This window comes from Anastrepha obliqua, chromosome 5, assembly GCF_027943255.1.
Source record: "Anastrepha obliqua isolate idAnaObli1 chromosome 5, idAnaObli1_1.0, whole genome shotgun sequence".
Lineage (NCBI taxonomy): Eukaryota > Metazoa > Arthropoda > Insecta > Diptera > Tephritidae > Anastrepha > Anastrepha obliqua.
The window spans coordinates 92,808,481-92,828,865 of NC_072896.1; the positions used below are offsets into that span (position 1 = coordinate 92,808,481).

General features: G+C 41.1%; 2 protein-coding genes across 2 annotated transcripts; both read left to right on the forward strand.

Annotated features, from left to right (window-relative positions):
- Window positions 1-1,794: 1,794 nt before the first annotated feature.
- LOC129248881 (E3 SUMO-protein ligase ZBED1-like) lies at window positions 1,795-5,505 on the forward strand. The gene is made up of 5 exons (XM_054888494.1): window positions 1,795-1,808; window positions 1,912-2,035; window positions 2,102-2,174; window positions 2,233-3,668; window positions 5,431-5,505. The coding sequence occupies exons 1-5, from the start codon at window positions 1,795-1,797 to the stop codon at window positions 5,503-5,505; spliced, it is 1,722 nt and encodes a 573-aa protein (XP_054744469.1).
- A 10,073-nt stretch (window positions 5,506-15,578) lies between these two features.
- Window positions 15,579-20,192, forward strand: LOC129248882 (uncharacterized). Its single transcript, XM_054888495.1, has one exon. It carries the CDS (start codon window positions 15,579-15,581, stop codon window positions 20,190-20,192), a length of 4,614 nt encoding a protein of 1,537 aa, XP_054744470.1.
- Window positions 20,193-20,385: the final 193 nt, after the last annotated feature.

Sequence of the window (20,385 nt, forward strand, 5' to 3'; positions counted from 1 at the left end):
TACTTTAGGCGGTAATGGGTGACGAGTAGCAGGGAGGATTCAACTCGACGCCCATTTTCCGATCAATACTGATCGCCATTAGTCATGAAACAACGAAAGTTAAAATTGATTGGGCGATCTTTCATTTGTTTGTATAAAACCATTCGTTACATTTATTTTTTAAAGATAATCCCTTGCAAAATTAGGCTATTGGCCGCAACTGTGCCGTAATTCGACCATCCGTAAACACCACTTTTGATTGGCTCACTGGAGGACTTCGATCAGTATCTCGTGAATAACTTTAGTAAACTTGACTTCCAATGCCTCATTGTGGTTTTTTCACAAAGCATTTGGACTTTATATACCCCAACAAAGAAAAGCCCAAAGCTGCGATATCACTAGTCCGAGGCGAGAGATAAATTGCTCACCAAAGCGACGACACAGTAAGTCCATTGCTTCACGGGCTGTATGGGAAGTAGAACCAACCGCCGTCTTGTTGGAACCAAATATCGTGGTGATGACGGGCTTTAATTTCCGGCATCAAAAAGTCGTTTATCAAGGCGCGTTCGCCATTCATTATAAAAATGGTAAAAATTTGGTAGATATGTTTCGTAAAACTCAAACATCTTTGGGTCATCGTGAAGCACCTTGTCGGACCGCAATACAGAAATTGGTGAAGAAATTCGAGCTGTTGGGACAAATTAGTGATGTGAAGAACAAAACCCGTGCACGTCACTCAAGAACAGCCGAAAATATTGCTGTTGTAGCCGAAAGTGTTGAAGAAAACCCAGGTTTGCCCATTCCTCGTTGTTCTTTGAAATTAGGAATTCCAGAAACGTCATTACACCGTATTCTGCATGAAGATTTGGGTCTTAAGGCTTATAAAGTCCAGTTAACACAAGATCTCAAGCCGGCGGATCATCAACAAAGTCGTGTCTTTGCTGATTGGGCCGTTAAAATGCATGAAAATGATCCGGAATCCCATCGAAAAATCATCTTGAGTGATGAGGCCCATTTCCACCTCGGTGGCTTCGTCAACAAGCAAAATTGTCGGATCTGCGGTTCAGAAAACCCAAGAGTTATTGCCGAAAAGCCTCAATGTGTGACTGTTTGGTGCGGTTTATGGTCCGGCGGAGTCATTGGACTTTATTTTTTTGAAAATGAAGCTGGAAAAATAGTTATGCTGAATGTATTGCGCTATCGAGAGATGATTAACGATTTTTTATGCCCGAAATTGGATGGTATTGATCGGGACAACGTTTGCCGTTTAAGTGCCATGCAAGCAACGAGACCATTGCTCTTTTACGGGAATAACACCTCTTATTGGAAAACCCTTTATATAAAGTTTAGATAGGACTTATGTTGCGCATAACGTCTACCACCAGAGAAGTCCGCTCACTACAGTCGGTTATTTTCTGATTCGGCGGTGACCCTCTAATATTTTGATGGTCTAGAAAAATCTTATAATTCGGGAAGCAACAAAAATAGGAATAATCCAGTATTTTGCTTAACAGATATTAGGTTTTCGAACCTTTTGTGGAGTAGAATGCTTTTTATTTTAATTTTCAGGAGCTTATTGACTACACTGCTGTATCAGTTAGGTTGGGTTAGGTTACGGTGGCTGTCACTCTCGATAAAAGTGTAGAGAGCCCATTTAGACTTGGATAGTCAATGCAATAACACTTGCTTGGACTAAAGTTTCCCCCTCTCACCAACTACGTCGCTCTAATATAATGTAAAATATTGTGAATGGCTACGGATTCTAAGACTGCCAGGCATCGAAAGAAGTAAGAGCTTAGACGATTTGGCAAGACGATGGCTGTAGCAAAGTAAGTGCTCAGCACTCTTCATTTCCTCTTCACTTCTTCTTCCTGCAGCTGTGACAGAAGTTCTTAGAAGGAGAAGCCATACAGTTCCCATGTGTTCCCATAGGGTAGAGCTGGGAAAACCATCGATGGCACCATCGATATTATCGATGGAACCGATGGAGTGCGATAAATCGATGGAAATTTTTCGATGTCGATATATCGAATTTCTTTTTGGTTCCAACACGTGTGTAAGTAAATTGCAATATATAGTAAGATTTTGTTATTATTAATTTTTTCTGCCTTTCTTTACATAGAGGTCTACTTTTATTCTATTAGAGTACCCTGGCAGTTCCTCTGGTAAAATGGACAAGTTTTTGACCTCATCCCGTAAGCATTTTAAAAAGAAACAATTACAGGACAATTTTTAAGAATTTTTTTTTTTTAGAAAAAGATCATGATACCTCTCCAACATCATCAAATGAACCATCTTGTTCAAAATCTGAACCGGAGCCTAAGCGCAAAAAGTGTATTTCCGCAGTGTGGACACATTTTGACAAATTGCAAACCAAACAACTTGCAAAATGTCATTATTGTGGCAAAGAATATAAGACAAGCGGAAACACGTCCAACTTGTTAGAGCACTTAAAACGGGCGCACCCTCTTGCCCAGCAAGTTAATAACGAAACTACGTCTTCTCAGTTAGAGCGATATTTTACACGGACAGACGTTTACGGTCCAACATCTTCCAAAAAGGAAGCAATTGACAAAGCCATTGCTGCAATGGTCGCAACGGATTTGCAACCATTTAGCGTTGTCGAAGATATTGGACTTAGAAACTTGATGAGGGTGGTGGACCCTAGATACGTCATGCCCTGTCGAAAAACTCTGCGGGACACGCATATTAAAAATATGAACGAGAGTATGACGGAGAAATTGAAGGGCATTCTTGACTCCATTGACTCGTGCGCTATCACAACAGATGCATGGACATCTCGTGCAAATGTTAGTTATCTAACTGTAACGTGTCACTTTATTTTAAATTTCGAGCTTAAGACGGCAGTGCTATCTACAAAGCCACTAATGGATGAGACAAACCATTCAAGTCTAAATATTGCCAACACATTGCGTAAAATATGCGATGAGTGGAAAGTGTTCGACAAACTGCACACCATTGTGACCGACAACGCAGCATCTATGATTAAAGCGTGCGAATTATTGAAAAAGAAACACTTACCGTGTTTTGCGCACACTCTTAATCTTGTTGTGCAAGATGCTTTAAATCTGGAAAATGTGCAAAACGTTTTAAAAATCACAAAAAGAATAGTGTTCTATTTTAAGAGTAGCGCAATTGCTTATGCAAAGTTCAAAGATGCCCAAGGCACCGAAAATCCTTGCTCTCTATTGCAAGAGGTCTCTACTCGCTGGAACAGCGCATTACAAATGATTCAGAGAGTGTTGCGGACAAGAGAGCCCCTAACTGGCACCCTTTTAAGATGCTATAATGCTCCGATTCCACTGTCAGAGGATCAATTTCGGATTTTGAAGGACTTGTGCTCGCTTTTGGAACCGTTCGAAAAAGCCACAAAACATGCGTCTGTTGCAAAGGGCGTTACAATTTCAATAATTGCTCCTGCAATTTTCGCCTTATCGCAAAGTTTGGAAGAGCTCCATGAGCAGATGTTAACACCTGTAGGGAGAGAAACTTGCGAGTTTTTACAGAGCAACGTAAAAAAAAAGCTCTTCTCATATGAGAATAGATCAGCACCACGCCTTGGAACTCTTCTTGACCCACGCTTCAAAAAGGAGGGTTTCCAAAATCCGTCAAATGCCCAGCAGGCCATGTTGATGTTGGAGGGAGAGGTTCATAATATAATACAGGACGTGAGATCTAAAAATTCCACAGAGGAACTGCCAAGGAATGAGGAGACTCCATTTTTATTTAAATGCATGGCAGGAAAAATAAAAGAAAAAAACAAAAGTTCACGGGCGGACTCAATTATTACCATTCGCCAATATATGGAGCAGCGCAATGCTCTTCATGACAGCGATCCGCTCCAGTATTGGCAGGTAAGTTAAGTGTAGTTTTTTTTAACAACTTTCATAATTGTACTTTCTACAATACAGATTAACAAGGAACATTTATTTGCACTTGGACAATGCGCAATAAAATTCTTGTGTATACCAGCAAGTTCAGCTGAATCAGAGCGCACATTTAGTAAAACAGGAGCTATTGTGACGGAACGGAGAGCATGTTTAAAACCTAAACAAGTGAACACATTGGTTTTTATTAACAAAAATCAATGGCTGCTTTAAAATAACTGTGATATTGGAACGAATTGTTTTTTTTTTTTAAATAAGAACCTCTCATTAGCATTAAGTTTGGAAATCGCCTTTTGTTTTGTTTTTGCTTAGAGAGATTTTTGTTTTCGTTTTTTGGACTTAGGACGAGAAGTCACCCTTTTTTTTATCTTCAAGTTTAACTTGAAACTATAAATTTTGTTTTTATATTAAAGAACATTCACAAATTACAAGCTAAAATCATTTTAATATATTTTCGATGGAATTAATTTATAAAGGGCTAACTTATAGTAGTTAAATTATACGCTAGATAATTCGTATCGATGATTATAGACAAGGTCATGAGTTCTGATACTTTTGGTTGACCCTTTTTGAATATTTGAAACTTTGTAATATTGAAAAACGACACCAAAATATATATGTTGAATAACTCGTTTAAATTTTCGATGGAACCATCGATAGTATCGATGGTTTTTTCCATCGATGGAAAAAATATCGAGTGGAGCAACCATCGATGGATTCCCAGCTCTACCATAGGGTAATGCTCAGTGATGGTATCAACTAGGATAGATGAGGGACTTAGATGTGTTTTAATTCATTCTAAGTCAAATTCGTTTAGGTGTAAGCGGACTCCGTGATCCGATTGTTACTAGTGCATCAGTAAGCGCGGTATAAGAATCATCTGACTTGAAGGAAGAGCCAACCTCAAGAAGCCTTCACGCAATGCCACTGAAGTTAGTTACTGACTAATTGCTGCAACCAAGCCCTGCACAAGGTTTGTCCAGCAGCTAGGCATAGAGGGAAGAAAAAGCCACCCTGGTGGTCACCTGAACTGAAAAAGCTACAAAAGAATTGCAGGAAACAATTCCACAGAGCCAAACTCTCCCAAAGCGGAAACGAATGGGACCTGTATTATGACAAACTAAATATATATAAGAAAGAAATAAGAAAAGAAAAAGGTCTTCATGGAGAAATTTCTGTGGGGATCCCGAGGCTACGGTAGAGTCATCTCGACTGAGAAAAATTCTAACCAAGTCTGCTCAACCCATAGGGTATCTTCAGAAGCCAGACTACAGCTGGACAGAATCCAGCGAAGAATTATTAGACTTACTACTAAATACTTACTTCCCAGTTAATTAAGAGGAAGCGATAACCGCCAATATTCAAAATTCGGATGCGGTACCAGGTTCCGACATCCTCAACATTGTCACAGAAGCCAAGATAACTTGGGCTGTAGAAAACTTTCAACCATATAAAACACCGGGACCAGATGGAATAATCCCTGCACAACTACAACAGACATTGGGCAACATTATGAAATGGCTATATTCATAACTATATTCAGAGCAGCATTACGACTAAACTACGTCCCCCTAAGGTGGAGGGAAGTCAGGGTGGTTTTCATACCAAAGGCTGGTAAGAGCTCGCATACGAAACCTAAAGACTTCAGACCAATTAGCCTTTCCTCATTTCTATTGAAGACGTTAGAGCGATTAATAGACGCTTTTATAAGGGAAAACCTAACACCGTCGCTACTTGCGAGATCACAACATGCATACTCTAAAGGTAGATCCACAGAGACAGCATTAAGCTCACTAGTTTCAGAGATAGAGAAATCAATAGAGAATAAAGAACATTCTCTGGTAGCCTTCCTGGACATAGAACGCTTTCAACAACATCCTACCGGAGGCCATAACAAGCGCGCTGACTGATTTGGATGTCGCCGAGGGCCTTGTGAAATTCACAGAACAGTTGCTACTAGGCAGGCTCGTAATTTCGACGTTGGGCCCCTCGACGATACGCAGATCTGTAAAGAGGGACACGCCTCAGGGCGGTGTACTTTCTCTTCTGGCAATGAATCAATTGTTGATGAGTCTAGAGGAAAGGAGGATACACGTAGTAGCCTACGCAGACGATGTTGCAATATTAATTAGAGGGAAATTCCCAGATACCCTCTGCAACATAATACAAAATGCTTTGAACGATGTAAGCCGGTGGGCTGCATCGAGTGGTCTTGGAGTAAATCCCAACAAAACAGAACGAATCATGTTCACCAGCAAATACAGGATGCCTGTTCTAAGCCCCCCCTACCCTTGAGGGAGTCACTCTGTCAATTGGGGAAGAGGCGAGCTACATAGGACTAGTATTAGATAGGAAGCTTTCCTGGAAACAAACGATTAATGATAGAGTAAAAAAGCAGCCACAGCACTCTATACATGCAAAAGAATTATGGGGGCAAAATGGGGCCTAACCCCAAAAATAGTACACTGCCCATATACTGCGGTGGTACGGCCTATCATGACATACGGTGTCTTAGTCTGGTGGCCAACACTCGAGAAAAGAACAACAGTAAAACGCCTAGAGAGTATTCAAAGGGGTGCTAGTCTTTGCATAAGCGGGGCACTAAAGACTACGCCCACGGTAGCGATGAATGTCATGCTGCATCTATTACCGATTGAGGCCTACAGCGAACAGTTGGCAGCGAAATCGGCACTTAGGTTAAGAGAATCTTCCAACTTTGCCACTAACAGAAGAGTTTACGCAAGAATACTAGACGAATACCCCTTCCTACATCAAACGACAGACTTTTGTAGCTCAATGGAGTTGCATTTAAATACATCCTTTACCACAACTTTCCCAATGAGAGAAGATTGGGACAATGGAGTAATGGACAATAGAAGCGGAATCAGCATCTATACTGATGATTCCAAACTAAATGATCAAGTAGGCGGAGGCTTTCATTTTGAAGGATTGAATGCCAACATCGCATTCCGGTTACCGGATCACTGCAGCGTATTTCAAGCTGAAATTTTGGCTATCAGAGAAGGCCTGCTAGCCCTAAATAAAAGGGTCATCACTACAAGAGATATAAACATATATTCAGCCAATCGGCCCTGAAAGCTTTAAAATCGCCTAATATTAACTCGAAGATAGTAAAAGAATGTATCGAAATTTTGACGTAATTATCACAGTACTTTATAATAAACCTGCTCTGGGTGCCGCGTCATAGAGACATAGAAGGCAACTGCAGAGCAGATAAACTAGCGAGATTGGGTATCACATTACCGATCCAACCAAACAAAGCGAACATACCTTAGAAAATGCCCATAAACACGTTATCAGTGCTGCCAACAGGCTATGGACTCAGTCCCTGACCTGTGCAACTAGTAGAATGACGTGGCCGGAATGGAATACGGGCCGCACAAGCCGACTGTTGAAACTAAACAGGAAAAATATGAGAAATCTTCTCGGAGTCCTAACCCGGCATTGTCTGATTGGTAGACATGCCAGTAGACTGGGAGCACCCTATAACGACTATTGCAGAAGCTGTAACGACATTGAAGAAGAAGAGACTATAGAACACTTTATATGCAGGTGCATATCTCTGGATAGAGGAAGGTTCAATATTTTAGGAAAAAGCTGCCTGAATAACTTGGCAGATTGGCAGAAGTAGCCAATATAAAAAGTCTTGCAAGCCTTGTTAGATACATCAAAGCCACAGGTTGGTTCAATGTAGACAATGTAGAGTGAGGAGAGGGGACAGCCCTGGTGGTATCACAATGGGCCTACAGCAGGCCTAGGTGTGTCAACCGACAACCACTATACCTACCTACCTAATTACTATTATTTTTTTTTATTTGAAGAATTTTTTTTTTTGTTCTTTTTTTTCGTTTGCCTTCACGCAAACTTAAGAGAAGTTAATTTTTTTTTTGTTTAATTTGAAGAATTTTTTAACTAATTTTGCCTAATAAATTTTAGCTAAGTTTTAAAACAATTTCTGCGTTTTAATGTGTTCACTACCAAAGAGGCTCGAATTTTCATATTTCTTTTATATATTTTTTTTTATTACCACCGCATATGAATTACAACATCTGAAGCAGCCGCAGAAAAATTAAAATTTGTTTTCGGTAAAAGGTAATCTTAATCCAATTAAAAACTCAATACACAACTCATTTGTGAAAGAAGTTGCAAAGACCTTGACTTCGATTAGATGCAAAAACTTAAACGGTGCAAATTAATACGTGTACACACATACAGGCGCACATATGGGGCTATTGGAGCAGTGAGAGTAAGAGGTGGCTGCCGAATGGCGGATATTAAAATTTGAAGGACTTAATATTTTTGAAAAATGTAGACATTCAATTGATTCTCCAAAATTTACAATTGATCACGCACGCACGTGGATCTCAACTTTTAGTTTAAGTTTTGTAATGCCATTTTTTATTTTATGCCACTGAGAGAGAAAAAGTAGAGTCTATAACAGCAGCTCCCCTTTGCTGCAACTCTGGTGGCACAGTTTCAGAAAAATCGCTTGTTTTTGGCAAATCGGTTAAAAATAAAAAACAACAACACCAATAACGAATAAAAAAAATTTGCAGCAGAAAAAACATTAAAGTACAAACACACATGCAAAGTGGGAAAGAGATGCCACAGACCTGGACTACTTAGATGTGATGAAATCGAACCAATTCGGTTACAAAATCACAAAAAATAAACTAAAAAATTTAAAACAAAAGAGCAAAGCCACAATAAGCTGCAGAAAGTTTATGCGTACACCGAGCGACAAAACGATAGCGCATCAACATTTCGAGTAGTTGGGACAATTTTTTTTTACTTTTTTATTGATGCTATATTTTTTTATGAAACTGTGACATATTGTCTAGCAAAAACTATTTAATTCCAGTTTTTCGACTTCATAGCAAAATTGAAAAAAATTTCAGAAACTTTTCTTATTTTTCCATGGCTTTCTCTACATAACAAATGCGCAGATGATTTTATATGGATTTTGTATGGATTTTATATGGATTTTGTACAGATTTTTTTAACAACTTAAAACTTGCGCTTTATTATATAAAATTTAATGGTCTGTAAAACTGCATACCAAAAATATTTCTAGAAATTTTAATCAAAGTCAGTAAAATTCATACCGAAAATATTTCTAGAAATTCTAGTCAAAAGCTGTATAATGCATAACAAAAATATTTCTAGAAATTGTAATCAAAGGCAGTGAAATGCATACCGAAAATATTTCTAGAAATTCTTGTCAAAAGCTGTGAAATGTTTACTAAAAATATTTCTAAAAATTGTATTCCAAAACCTGTTCAAAAGCAGCGAAAGTGTGATGAAAATTTCGTGCAATTTGTCTAATTTTTATATAAAAATTTAAAATGGAATTTACATGGATTTCATTAGGCAATAAGCTGTATTTTTTTTAATTTAACAAATTTTTATTTTTATAAAATGATGAACATTCGAAACAAGAAAAGTGAAACATGCAAAACTGTTCAAAATATTGCTGTGCCATCGCTTGTCGCGGGCTGTGCGCACGCAGAAAAGTGAGTAAGTGAGGCAATGCGCTGGAACAACAATAATGTGCTACAGAAATTTACAAGAAAAAGGCGAAAATAAATTCACAGTTAATTAATATAAGAAGTCTGGTTAATGGGAAGAAAAAAAAAACTAAAACCGAAAAATTGAATGTCAAAACTGAAATCATAACCGGTTTGAGGTGTTTCCGAAAGCAAAACACAAATTACATTCCCCACCATTTTTCTTGTTTAATTTATCCGCTTTTATTGCTTTATTTTATAATATTTAAATAAATTCCAGTCAGCGGGATGCATCGCCGACGCATTCTCAGCGTGCAGTGTTTCTGGGCCACAGTGAGGAGCGGTATTGGACAACTCGCCCTCCAGCTGGTCACAGCATCTTTACATTACTGTGTTTTTTTTTTGTTTTTGTCTTATATTTTTTACATCTTTATCTGTTTGATTGTGTCTTTTATTATTTCTGTCTCGCCTGAATTCAGTGAAAGTCTTTTGTGACCGGTTTGCTAGAAAGTGCGTCCCTCTTTTTTCAGCTGCTCCACTTTACCGCATTGTGATTGCTTCATTGAAAATCACAGAATTTGCACAAAGTTATGCAATTTTTCCAATTTTTTGTTTTTGAATGTCTGCTCGTCGGCCATTACATGGAATTTCCCGCTTGTGAATGAAGAAAAGTGAAAAATATTTTATTTAAACCAAAAATCCTAGGTTTTATTGAATTTAAATGTAGAAACTTTAAAAATTAATAAAATGAAACCTGTTGCGAAAAGTACTTTACACCTCGAGGAATTCTCGCCTTTGATATGTGTTTGTGTGTATGTAAGGATGGGTATAAGGTGATGAAAGAAAAAATTGTATTTTTGCACGACATTCAAGGTTTTCCTCTATCGACAAACAAAACTAACACTTTGTAAGGCTCTTATACTGCCCGTCCTGTCGAATGGCGCAGAAGCTTGGACGGTGACAGCATCCTATGAGGCGTCTCTTGGAGTATTTGAGTGTGTGGAAGAGTGTGCGGAAGATTTTTGGACCTTCGCACGGGAAAGAAACGACTGGCGCACTTTATAAGAACTGGCAAAAATCGCATAAGCGACTATCGCGCCAATCAAGAAGAAGAAGAAGAAGAATGCTCCGACTTAGATCAACTATGCGCGGTTTCGCTGAATCACTTATTGCTCTTTCGAAAGTAATTCAATTTTGTCTCTCTCCAAAAACGCCTCGTCGCTATTGAGAAAGAAATTGGATGAGACGACTTTCGAAAGTTTGAGGTTAGGTTAGGTTAGGTTGAGTGGCTGTCATCCGACACAATTAGGCCTGAATAGTGATATCACTGAGCTCGTTCTTTACACTCCTGAATTTTCTCTGAACCAAGCAGTGGATTTAAGGACGTAGACTGGTCAAATACTACTTTTTTATAGATATTTTTTCGGATTTTTTGCTTTTTTTTTTAAGAAAATAAAATGCGATCGTTTTGATTTTATAGTATGTTATTATTGACATCAAATAGTATACAAAAACAATTTTTTTTACATATTTTTTTGACAACATACCTTTTTTCAAAAGTCCGCCATTTTGTTATTTTTCAAAAAAGAAATTTCCATTGTTACACCTGTCAGAATTACAAAACGATAATCAGTTTAACTTTTTCATTTCAGATGTCCTGAAGAGCCAAAATCCTGTTAACAAGCTACCTGTCTTTTTTTAAGACGCTTACTTGGTGCCAGCCTACTAAAAAAAAATTTGTCAAAAAAATATTGTTTTTGTATACTATTTGATGTCAATAATAACATACTATAAAATCAAAACGATCTCATTTTATTTACTTAAAAAAAAATTCCTAAAAAAATAAATAAAAAATGAGTATTTGACCTGACTACGTCCTTCAATCCATAGCTTTGATTTCGACAACCCGCTTCAATGCAGTCAAGAAAGGCGCATTCGAGCGTGCAAAGCCTTTTTCTGTATAGAGAAATGCATGCACACAGGAGATATTTAACGATCTGCTCTTCTTCAGAATCTTAACAGCTGCGACATAGATCATTATGTGGTAGCTCCAGTCTATTTGCAAGTCTTCCAATTAAACAAAATCCTGTTATTACTCCTGCCGTATTTGTCATAACCTGCATCCTAAGATTCAGTAGCGATTTTGTGCGGCCATGGTTCCATTCTGGCCAAGTTTGCCTGGCTTTTGGTGAAATAGCCAAGAAATGATTGCCTCCAACGGGCACTAGCAGCATTGGTAGATAATCATTCTTTCAGTAATAATTTGTTTGTAGCTAAGTGAATTGGTATCAGTGTATTACCTGAGTGAATATTTTGTATTGTTCATTCCTTTGCAAGCTCATCTGCTTTGCCTTCTATATTTATATGGACTGTATCAGATCATTAGCACCGTAGGCTAACCGAATAAGACCAACACGAAAAACTTCATTCTCACAGAAATTTCTGCAAGGATCATTAAAATTTATTCGATGAAGAAGAAAAATTCAAATAATCTTGTCGGAAACCAGATCGGGCCAGCAAAGTTAAGCGAACTCAGATCAAAACGGCGAAAGATCTTCTGAACTATTTTCAAGAGGTTTATATAGATTATGTGATAGATGTTCCTCCTATTGGTCAAAGCCGGCCCTCTTAGAGCGACTTCTTCCTTCGGACAGTCCAATTGTTAATAGTAGATACACAATTTAAGAGTTTGGTTGTTGTGGAGCAGCTCATAGCAGGTGATTCACTGCCGATCTCATCAAACACACAACTGTCAAAGTTGGCTTGATCCCCATTTAGTTGGGGTCACCGCTATTCGTCTACGACCGCTTTCGCTTGCAGTTATCGCATCAGCAACCACTATTGGTTTCAGAACGAGGCCGATTTGTTGCGTTTCAGATTGCAATTCGCAGATAAAAACTCGGTTCATGAGACTTTCTGCCTAACATCGGGCTTCTTAGTGTACTCAACCTTAGGTAGTTCTAAACTGTAACGTTACGTTAATCTGGGTCTCGGGATATAGGATAATTGAAGGGAACGAAAAAGCAGATGAACTGGCAAGAGAGGTATCTGTCAAGAATAACGTTCTTGTGCTGAGTGCAATCAAGAATACAATTTACTCAATAGATGTACCTTCGAATTGCGGATTGTAGACGGAGAGGCCAGACGGCAAATAAAATTAGAAGAATATTATGGTCAACCTACAGCCCCAAACAAACGTCCATATTGATAAACATGAAACGACGGTACGCTTGGAGTCTCACGGCGATCATAACTGGCCTTTTGTTTGCCGGGAACAAGCAGCCAAAATGGGCATCCCTCACAACACACACTGTCACAGTTGGAAGAATGGATTTTCCATTTTCTCTGTGCATGCGCTGCCGTAGGGAAGGAGAGAATGTCAATCCTTTGCAAACCACTGTTCGAGAGTCTCCAACAACTAACAGGCTTAGACGTCAACAACCTAATAAGGTTCTAAAACTGCACAGACTCGATATAGTCAGGCTGTAAATAACCGTTAAACAAGTTGATAGCGAGAATGTAGCATCAAAGTGGTGCGGAAGCGCTAGTTGTATTCTGGATGAATCACCACTTCAACCAACCACCCAAGTTACAAGCAATGCAACAAGTGCTTACTTTCCATAATTTTGTCGACATTTTTGACAATTGACCCTCAGAGGGTGGTAACAGGTGGCGCTAAAGTAATCCTTCTATTAGAAAATACTATAAATTTTGCGATTGGCCCCTAATGTCAGTTCTGTTTTGACATTTGTGTAGTAAACACATGCGAAATACACGTTAATAAAGAATGTTAAGCTACACTGCTCCAGAACGCGGAATATTGCTGACTATTTATTTGACCAATAATCGGTCAGTGACTTTGGCACAACGTGAATTTCGTCGCAGATTTCCTCGCCGTCCAACGCCTACTGGTGAAACACTGCGACGTTTAGCCGCTCGCCTCGAAGAGACTGGCACAACGCGAGATGCTGCCAGGAGTGGCAGACCCCGGAGTAGCCGTTCTGCAGAGAATATTGCTGCTCTAGCCGAGGATGTCATGGAAGCGCCGCCGACATCGACCAGAGGTGCCACGCAAATGGGTATCAGTCGACGGTCTTTACAGCGAATTTTGGTACAAAATTTGAAGATGTTTCCGTACAAAGTCCAGACGGTACATCAGCTGTTAGCTGCTGACCGCCAATCGCGTCTAACATACGCTCAAGCCATCCTTAATCACCACCAAGAGGAAGATGATTTTTCATCAAAAATAATCATGAGTGATGAGGCACATTTCCATCTTAGCGGGTACGTAAATAAGCAAAATTTACGCTTCTGGGGCACTGAAAATCCGCGTGTAACCTACGAAGAGCCATTACACCCGCTCAAAGTCACTGTATGGTGTGCTGTTTTCGCTGGAGGAGTCATCGGACCTTTTGTCTTCGAAGACGTCGCGGCCCAAACGGTTACTGTGAATGGTGAGCGCTACAGAGCAATGATCAACGAGTTCTTTTTGCCGCAACTTGATGAATTGGGATTGGAAAACATGTGGTTCCAACAGGACGGTGCAACGGCACACACTGCACGTGCCACAACCGATATGCTGAAGGATGCATTTCCCGGGCGCCTAATCTCCCGTTTTGGCGATTTGCACTGGCCAGCAAGATCGCCTGATTTGACCGCTCCAGACTTCTTTTTGTGGGGCTTTTTGAAGTCGCAGGTTTATGTCAACAAGTCTCAGACTCTTACAGCTCTTAAAGATAATATCCGTCAAGAACGTGAGGACCTATCGCCGGAAGTTTTGGCCAAAGTGAGTGAAAATGCCATAAAAAGGGATCAAATGGTAATCAACTGTGGCGGCGGCCATTTACATGACATCATATTCTCGACTTGATGTAAAAAAAATTAAAAGACCAAATAAAAGTAATCCACAAGAAGAATACAGGTTTTTCATTTTTTTTTTAATTACAGGCAAAAACCATCGCAAGGTTACTTTTGCGCCACCTGTACATATTTGACATCAAATTACCGAAACGTAGTCGATGAAACCAAAATTATGCAAAATTCCTTGTAATAACATTAGGACCAAACACTATTCACATTTTCCGCCACCTGACTTGCATTTCCAGCTTAATAAAAAAAAAGTGCAAAACATATTTTCTCCCCTCTGGTGTCCACCTTCATTGAGCGCTCAAACAATATTGAGTCAAGATTAGGTTAGGTTGTAGCGGTTGCCCACTAAGGGGCACACTCAGGCTCTCAGTCCATTTCGATGCCGCTTAGGGAACTTGTCCTTATCTCTCCTAAAGCGATTGTGAAATTATATTAAACTAAAAAAATTTAGAAGATCCCTGATTTCCACCAGAGATCTTCCAACTCATTAAAAAAATTGTCTACCTGAAATAGTGAATCTTTGTCTAATTAGAGCAGGATAATGATGTAGAAAGTGCGAGATCGTCTCCTCCTCTTTCTCATTTAGACGGCTTCTTCAGAAGTCATGTATCTGCACTCCCATCCTCTTGGCGTATCTGCCAATTAAGCAGTACCCAATTATAAAGTATACTAAGACTATGCTTATTTTGGCTTAGTAGAGATTCTGGTGCATTTAGCAGTGAGAGTAGGCTGCAATTGTTGGGCGATTCTGCAGATGCGCTCACTATGTCATCTTTCATTCGCTGTTCCTACAATTTTCTGTACTAAGCAGTCAACATCTGGACAAGCCTTGCTACTTCATCGGTCCTGCGATTCCCCACAAAGCAATGGTCAGGAACCCATGTTAGCTTTGGGTGAAATGACTCAGTCACCTTGTTGCGAAATTTATTCATTTTATAATTTTGCATTCACGCTTGTTGCGAAAGGTGCGATGGTAACCCATCGCACTCATCTGTTTGCCATTTTCTCATTTTCTCATTCTCTCATAAAATGTCAAACTCATTCCTTTTGATTTCTACATTGTTCGAGCACTGGCGCCGCAAGCGAACAAAATGTAAGTTTTATATTGTACATTCTTATTATTAAATTTGAACTAATTGTAAAATAAAGATTTCAGCCTACAGCTACAAGGACTTGAATATTGTTTAATTTGCGGGCCGCCTATTGTTGGGACAACATTCTGAAATATTTTGTTTCGGAAACAAATATTTTCTTTTTTGGATTCTGAAGTTCCCTTGGCCATCGCAGTTCGGAAATGGAAGACTCCGAACATATTAGCGTACTTATGGAAGGCAGTGAAATACCACCGGCGGCGACCATTGGTGAGGCTGACAAACCTAGCAACGACACAGCAACTGGAATTGGATCGACACTCACAGCTGGTAGTGCACCGTATTGTCACGCATCAACGCCCACTACTCACCCTTCGACATTTACAGTACCGGGCGTGAACAACGCATCCATGATAACATCAGTTCATGGAACTCAACCGCACTACATGGTATATAGCACCAGTGCACCGCTGTTTCAAACCGCGGCAGTCAACGCATTTACAAGCACGTGGGGGCCCGGCATTGCTAATGGTGCCATACCTAACCTCACTTCGGCTGCTATGCCTTGCAGCGCGCTAACCTATCCAACGTTCGGCAATACATTTCGGCCATTTTGTTCACAGACGAATATGCATAGCCGTGTGGCACCACAACCGAATACTTCTGTTTTCATGCAGCCGAACATTACGCCATCGTGTAACCAAACGCGCGACCCCTCTTATAATGTTTTCAGCCAATATAGCACATCCGACGTCAACTTAACACCAACGCAGATTTCCAGCAGGCAAGTGATAACCAAGGATTTACCAACCTTTTCCGGCAGGCCTGAGGACTGGCCCCTATTCATCACGAATTACGAGCAGTCTACCGAGCGATGTGGCTTCACCGATCAAGAAAACCTGATCAGACTACAAAAGTGTTTAAAGGGACCAGCTCTCGAAGCGGTGCGTGGTAGGTTAATGATGCCAGCAACAGTAGGTCTGGCAATCAACACATTGAGAATGCTTTATGGTAGGCCTGACATTATTCATCAAACAATGCAGATGAAATTGAGACAAGAGCCAGCAGTTAGGGCCGATAAATTGGAAACGCTCATAGCATTTTCACTTGCAGTGCAAAACTATCGCGCTACGATCCAGGCGGTAGGCCTGGCCGATTATTTAAACGATCCTGTGTTGCTTAATGACTTGATAGCCAAATTGCCAAGCGATCTAAGGCTCAATTGGGGCGGTTATCGTATGTCGCTCAGTCGCGTCGACATTGCTGTGTTTGACGATTGGCTTTTCGGACTTGCTACATGCGCGAGTCAAGTTACAAGATGTGAGCCACCCACAACCACAGCCGCCTTTGAAAATATTGAAGTAAAGAAAGGCCGCAATTCCCACAAGGCGAGAATTTTAGTTCATGAAGTTATCGGAAGAAATGTAGAAGTAAACGCGAAGGTGACTATATGCCCAAAGTGTGGCGCCAACCATAAGCTGTCAGACTGTGCAGAATTTACTGCGCTCTCGCGAAGTGATCGATGGCTGTTTGTACGAGAGAAAAAACTTTGCTTACGCTGTTTCAATTCTCATTATGTTCGCCGATGCAATCTGAAGAATAGGTGTGGGGTTGACGGCTGCCAGATGGCACACAACGCTCTTCTGCATACGCCTGTTCCCGTTAAGAGCAACGTCGGTCATGAGCAAACAGCGCTATACCACGAACGTCATTCAGGCTCACCAAAGGAGAAGCAGAACTCGCTATTTAGGTACGTCGCCGTTACTGTTCGTAACGCATCCAAATCTGTTGACACATATGCACTCATCGACGAAGGCGCGTCTTGCACTTTAATTGAGAACGAGCTTGCAGATTACCTTGAATTAGACGGGCCGTCCGAGGCGTTGTGTCTGCGATGGACTAACGAAATTACTCAAAGCGAAAATAACTCCAAGTTTGTAAGTTTTGAGATCGCATCGACACAGTTGGGCTCTCCAAACTACTTGTTAAGAGGCGTACGCACTATTGCTCGTTTAGGCCTGCCTGTTCAAACATTGGACCGCGATACCATGGAGAAGCATGCCCATCTCAGAGGTCTACCTATATTGCCATACAACGGTGCAAGGGCTCGAATTCTTATCGGAGTCGACAACGCGAAAGTCTGTGTGCCAATTGAAGTTAAGGAGAGTAGCACCTCCAACCTGATTGCTGCTAGATGCCGGCTGGGATGGACCGTTTACGGTCGAGACACATCTGAACACGCAGTGATGCCCCGCGTGCTCCACATCTGCAGCTGCGATCCTACGAGCAGGGACCGAATGGACGAACAGATGAAGGCGTATTTTGCTATCGACGCTATCGGTGTCTATGCGCCAGCTAAACCGCTTCGGTCAAAGGATGATGAACGTGCTTTACAACTGATGGAAAAATTCACCAAGTTTCTGCCGACAGAGAAGAGGTGGGAAACAAGATTGCTATGGAAACAAGACGTCGTCGATTTACCCGATTCACTTCCTATGGCACGCCGTCGACTAATGTGCTTGGAATCCAAGATGAAGCGGGATCCTGAACTCCACCGTTTTATCGTCGACAAAATTGACGATTACAAGAAAAAGGGTTACATACGCAAATTGGAGTCGCTCGAAACATCGATAGGTGGCAGATCGTGGTACCTTCCTATATTCACGGTGCTCAACGTTAACAAAAACAAAACTAGATTGGTATGGGACGCTGCAGCCAAAGCTGGAAATACTGCACTTAACAACATGCTGTTAAAAGGACCTGATCAGCTAAACTCGATGATGGGTATTCTTCTTCGCTTCCGCGAAAGGCCCTTTGCAATATGCGGAGATTTACGCGAGATGTTTCACCAAATTAAGGTAGCCAAAGAGGACCAAATGGCGCAGAAGTTTTTATGGCGCGACGGTGAGTCTAATCGGCAGCCAGATGTATATGCCATGTGTGTGTTGACTTTCGGCGCTTCGTGTTCTCCTTCGCTAGCGAACTACGTAAAAAACCAAAATGCACAACGTTTTTCCGAAAACTATCCCGAAGCTGTACAAGCCATTATAAATAACACTTTCGTCGATGATTGGCTTCAGAGTGCAGACAATGAGGAAGAGTTATCGCGTTTGGCTACTGTTGTTCGCTGGATCCATAACGAAGGAGGTTTCGGGATGCGAAACTGGGTATCCAATTCCAAGAAAACTTTGACTGCACTCTCCGCTAACAGCACGCTGCTATCCAGATGTTTTGAGGAGCCTGAAGCTACTATCGAAAAGGTGCTTGGAATGTGGTGGTTACCAGCATCGGATGAGCTTACCTTTGTGGAAAAGTTTCCTAAAGAAGTTTTTGATGAGCACACATTTCCATCGAAGCGACAAGTTTTGCGTACAATCATGAAAATATTCGATCCCCTTGGACTGCTCGGGTATGTCATCATACAAGCAAAAATCATCCTACAGGACATTTGGCGTTCAGGTGTTAATTGGGACGAGCCTATCAGAGAGGATGATCGCAGTAACTGGTGGAACTGGTTGAAAAGAATTTCTTCGATAAACAACGTCAAAATTCCTCGGTGCTACTTACTTTCCAGCTGTAGCCAGAGTAACCAGTTGCACATTTTCGTGGATGCAAGTATCAACGCTTATGCTGCTGTGGCGTATTTGCGTGCTAAAGTTGGTAACGCGGTGAACTGTTCATTGCTGGCTTCGAAGACAAGGGTCACACCATTGAAGCCCATTTCAATACCGAGGTTGGAGTTAATGGCAGCAGTTCTGGGTCTGCGGTTGGCAATTTTTATAGGCAAGCAACTTTCTGTTCAGGTAAGCCGTAGAATTTTTTGGACAGATTCGAAAAACGTGATATGCTGGGTGCGTTCAGATGCAAGAAAGTTCCACCAATTTGTTGCGTTACGTGTCGGCGAAATTCTTGAGGGTTCCAGCGCTAAAGAGTGGAGGTGGTTGCCATCTTCTGAAAACATCGCTGATGAGGGCACAAAATGGTCCGACGTTCGCAATTTTGACGACAATGCACGCTGGTTTCGAGGGCCAAAGTTCTTAGCCCAGCCCGAATCTAGTTGGCCTGTAGGGGAGCTAGTAGGCGCTACATCAGAGCTGCACCACATAAGTACAAGTACACCATTGTTCCCCACCCTGTCAGTAATTTCTCCAGACGTACGAAGGTTTAGCACATGGGAGAGACTGCTTTCCACACAACAAATTGTTTTGCGTTTCCTGCGCCGGATCTTGAAGTTTACGCCACGTTCGCTACTAAGACTTTTCGAATTGCGCGATATTCAAGCAGCAGAGCAAATTCTTATTTCCGTAAGCCAGGAAAATGCGTTTAGCGAAGAAGTCAAAAGCCTACAACACGGTCAAAATATTCAACGGCAGTCTGCTATATATAAATGGTCGCCGTATCTGGACGAGGTTGGGATTCTTCGCGTGAAAGGTCGAATCGACTTCTTAGAAGGAGTAGCAGTCGATGTTAAGCGACCTATAATACTACCGAAAAATCATACAGTAACGCGTTTGATAATTGATTTTTACCATAGAAAATTTCACCACCATCATAATGAGATTATTGTCAATGAGATGCGCCAGCGATACTGCGTCGGTGCTTTGCGATCGATGGTAAAGGAGTGCGCCAAAAGATGCCAAATATGTCGCAATCGTAAAACTAAGCCGCAACCGCCTCAAATGGGAAGTCTACCTGTAGAACGACTGTCACCATTTACAAAGCCATTCACGTTTACAGGAGTGGACTATTTTGGCCCTATCGACGTAGCTGTTGGCCGGCGGCGTGAAAAACGTTGGGCGTGTTATTTACGTGCCTGACGAGTCGTGCCGTTCACATCGAGATTGCCGCGTCGTTGTCGACGGAGACATTCCTGCTAATGTTGAAGTTGTTCGTGTGCCGCAGAGGAGTCCCGAAGCGCATTGTGTCAGACAACGGCACAAATTTTCGTGGTGCCAGCCGAGCACTTATCAGCGAGATAGAAAGGGTGTCATCCGATGACCTAGAGAGAAG

Excerpts from the sequence above, each read along its gene's own strand:
- LOC129248882 (XM_054888495.1), top strand. The coding sequence starts at position 15,579 with ATGGAAGACTCCGAACATATTAGCGTACTTATGGAAGGCAGTGAAATA.
- LOC129248881 (XM_054888494.1), top strand. Across the intron at positions 2,175-2,232 it reads CAAGTTTTTGACCTCATCCC|AAAAAGATCATGATACCTCT; the intron begins GTAAGCATTTTA and ends TTTTTTTTTTAG. Across the intron at positions 3,669-5,430 it reads TTCATAATATAATACAGGAC|AGCAGCATTACGACTAAACT; the intron begins GTGAGATCTAAA and ends AACTATATTCAG.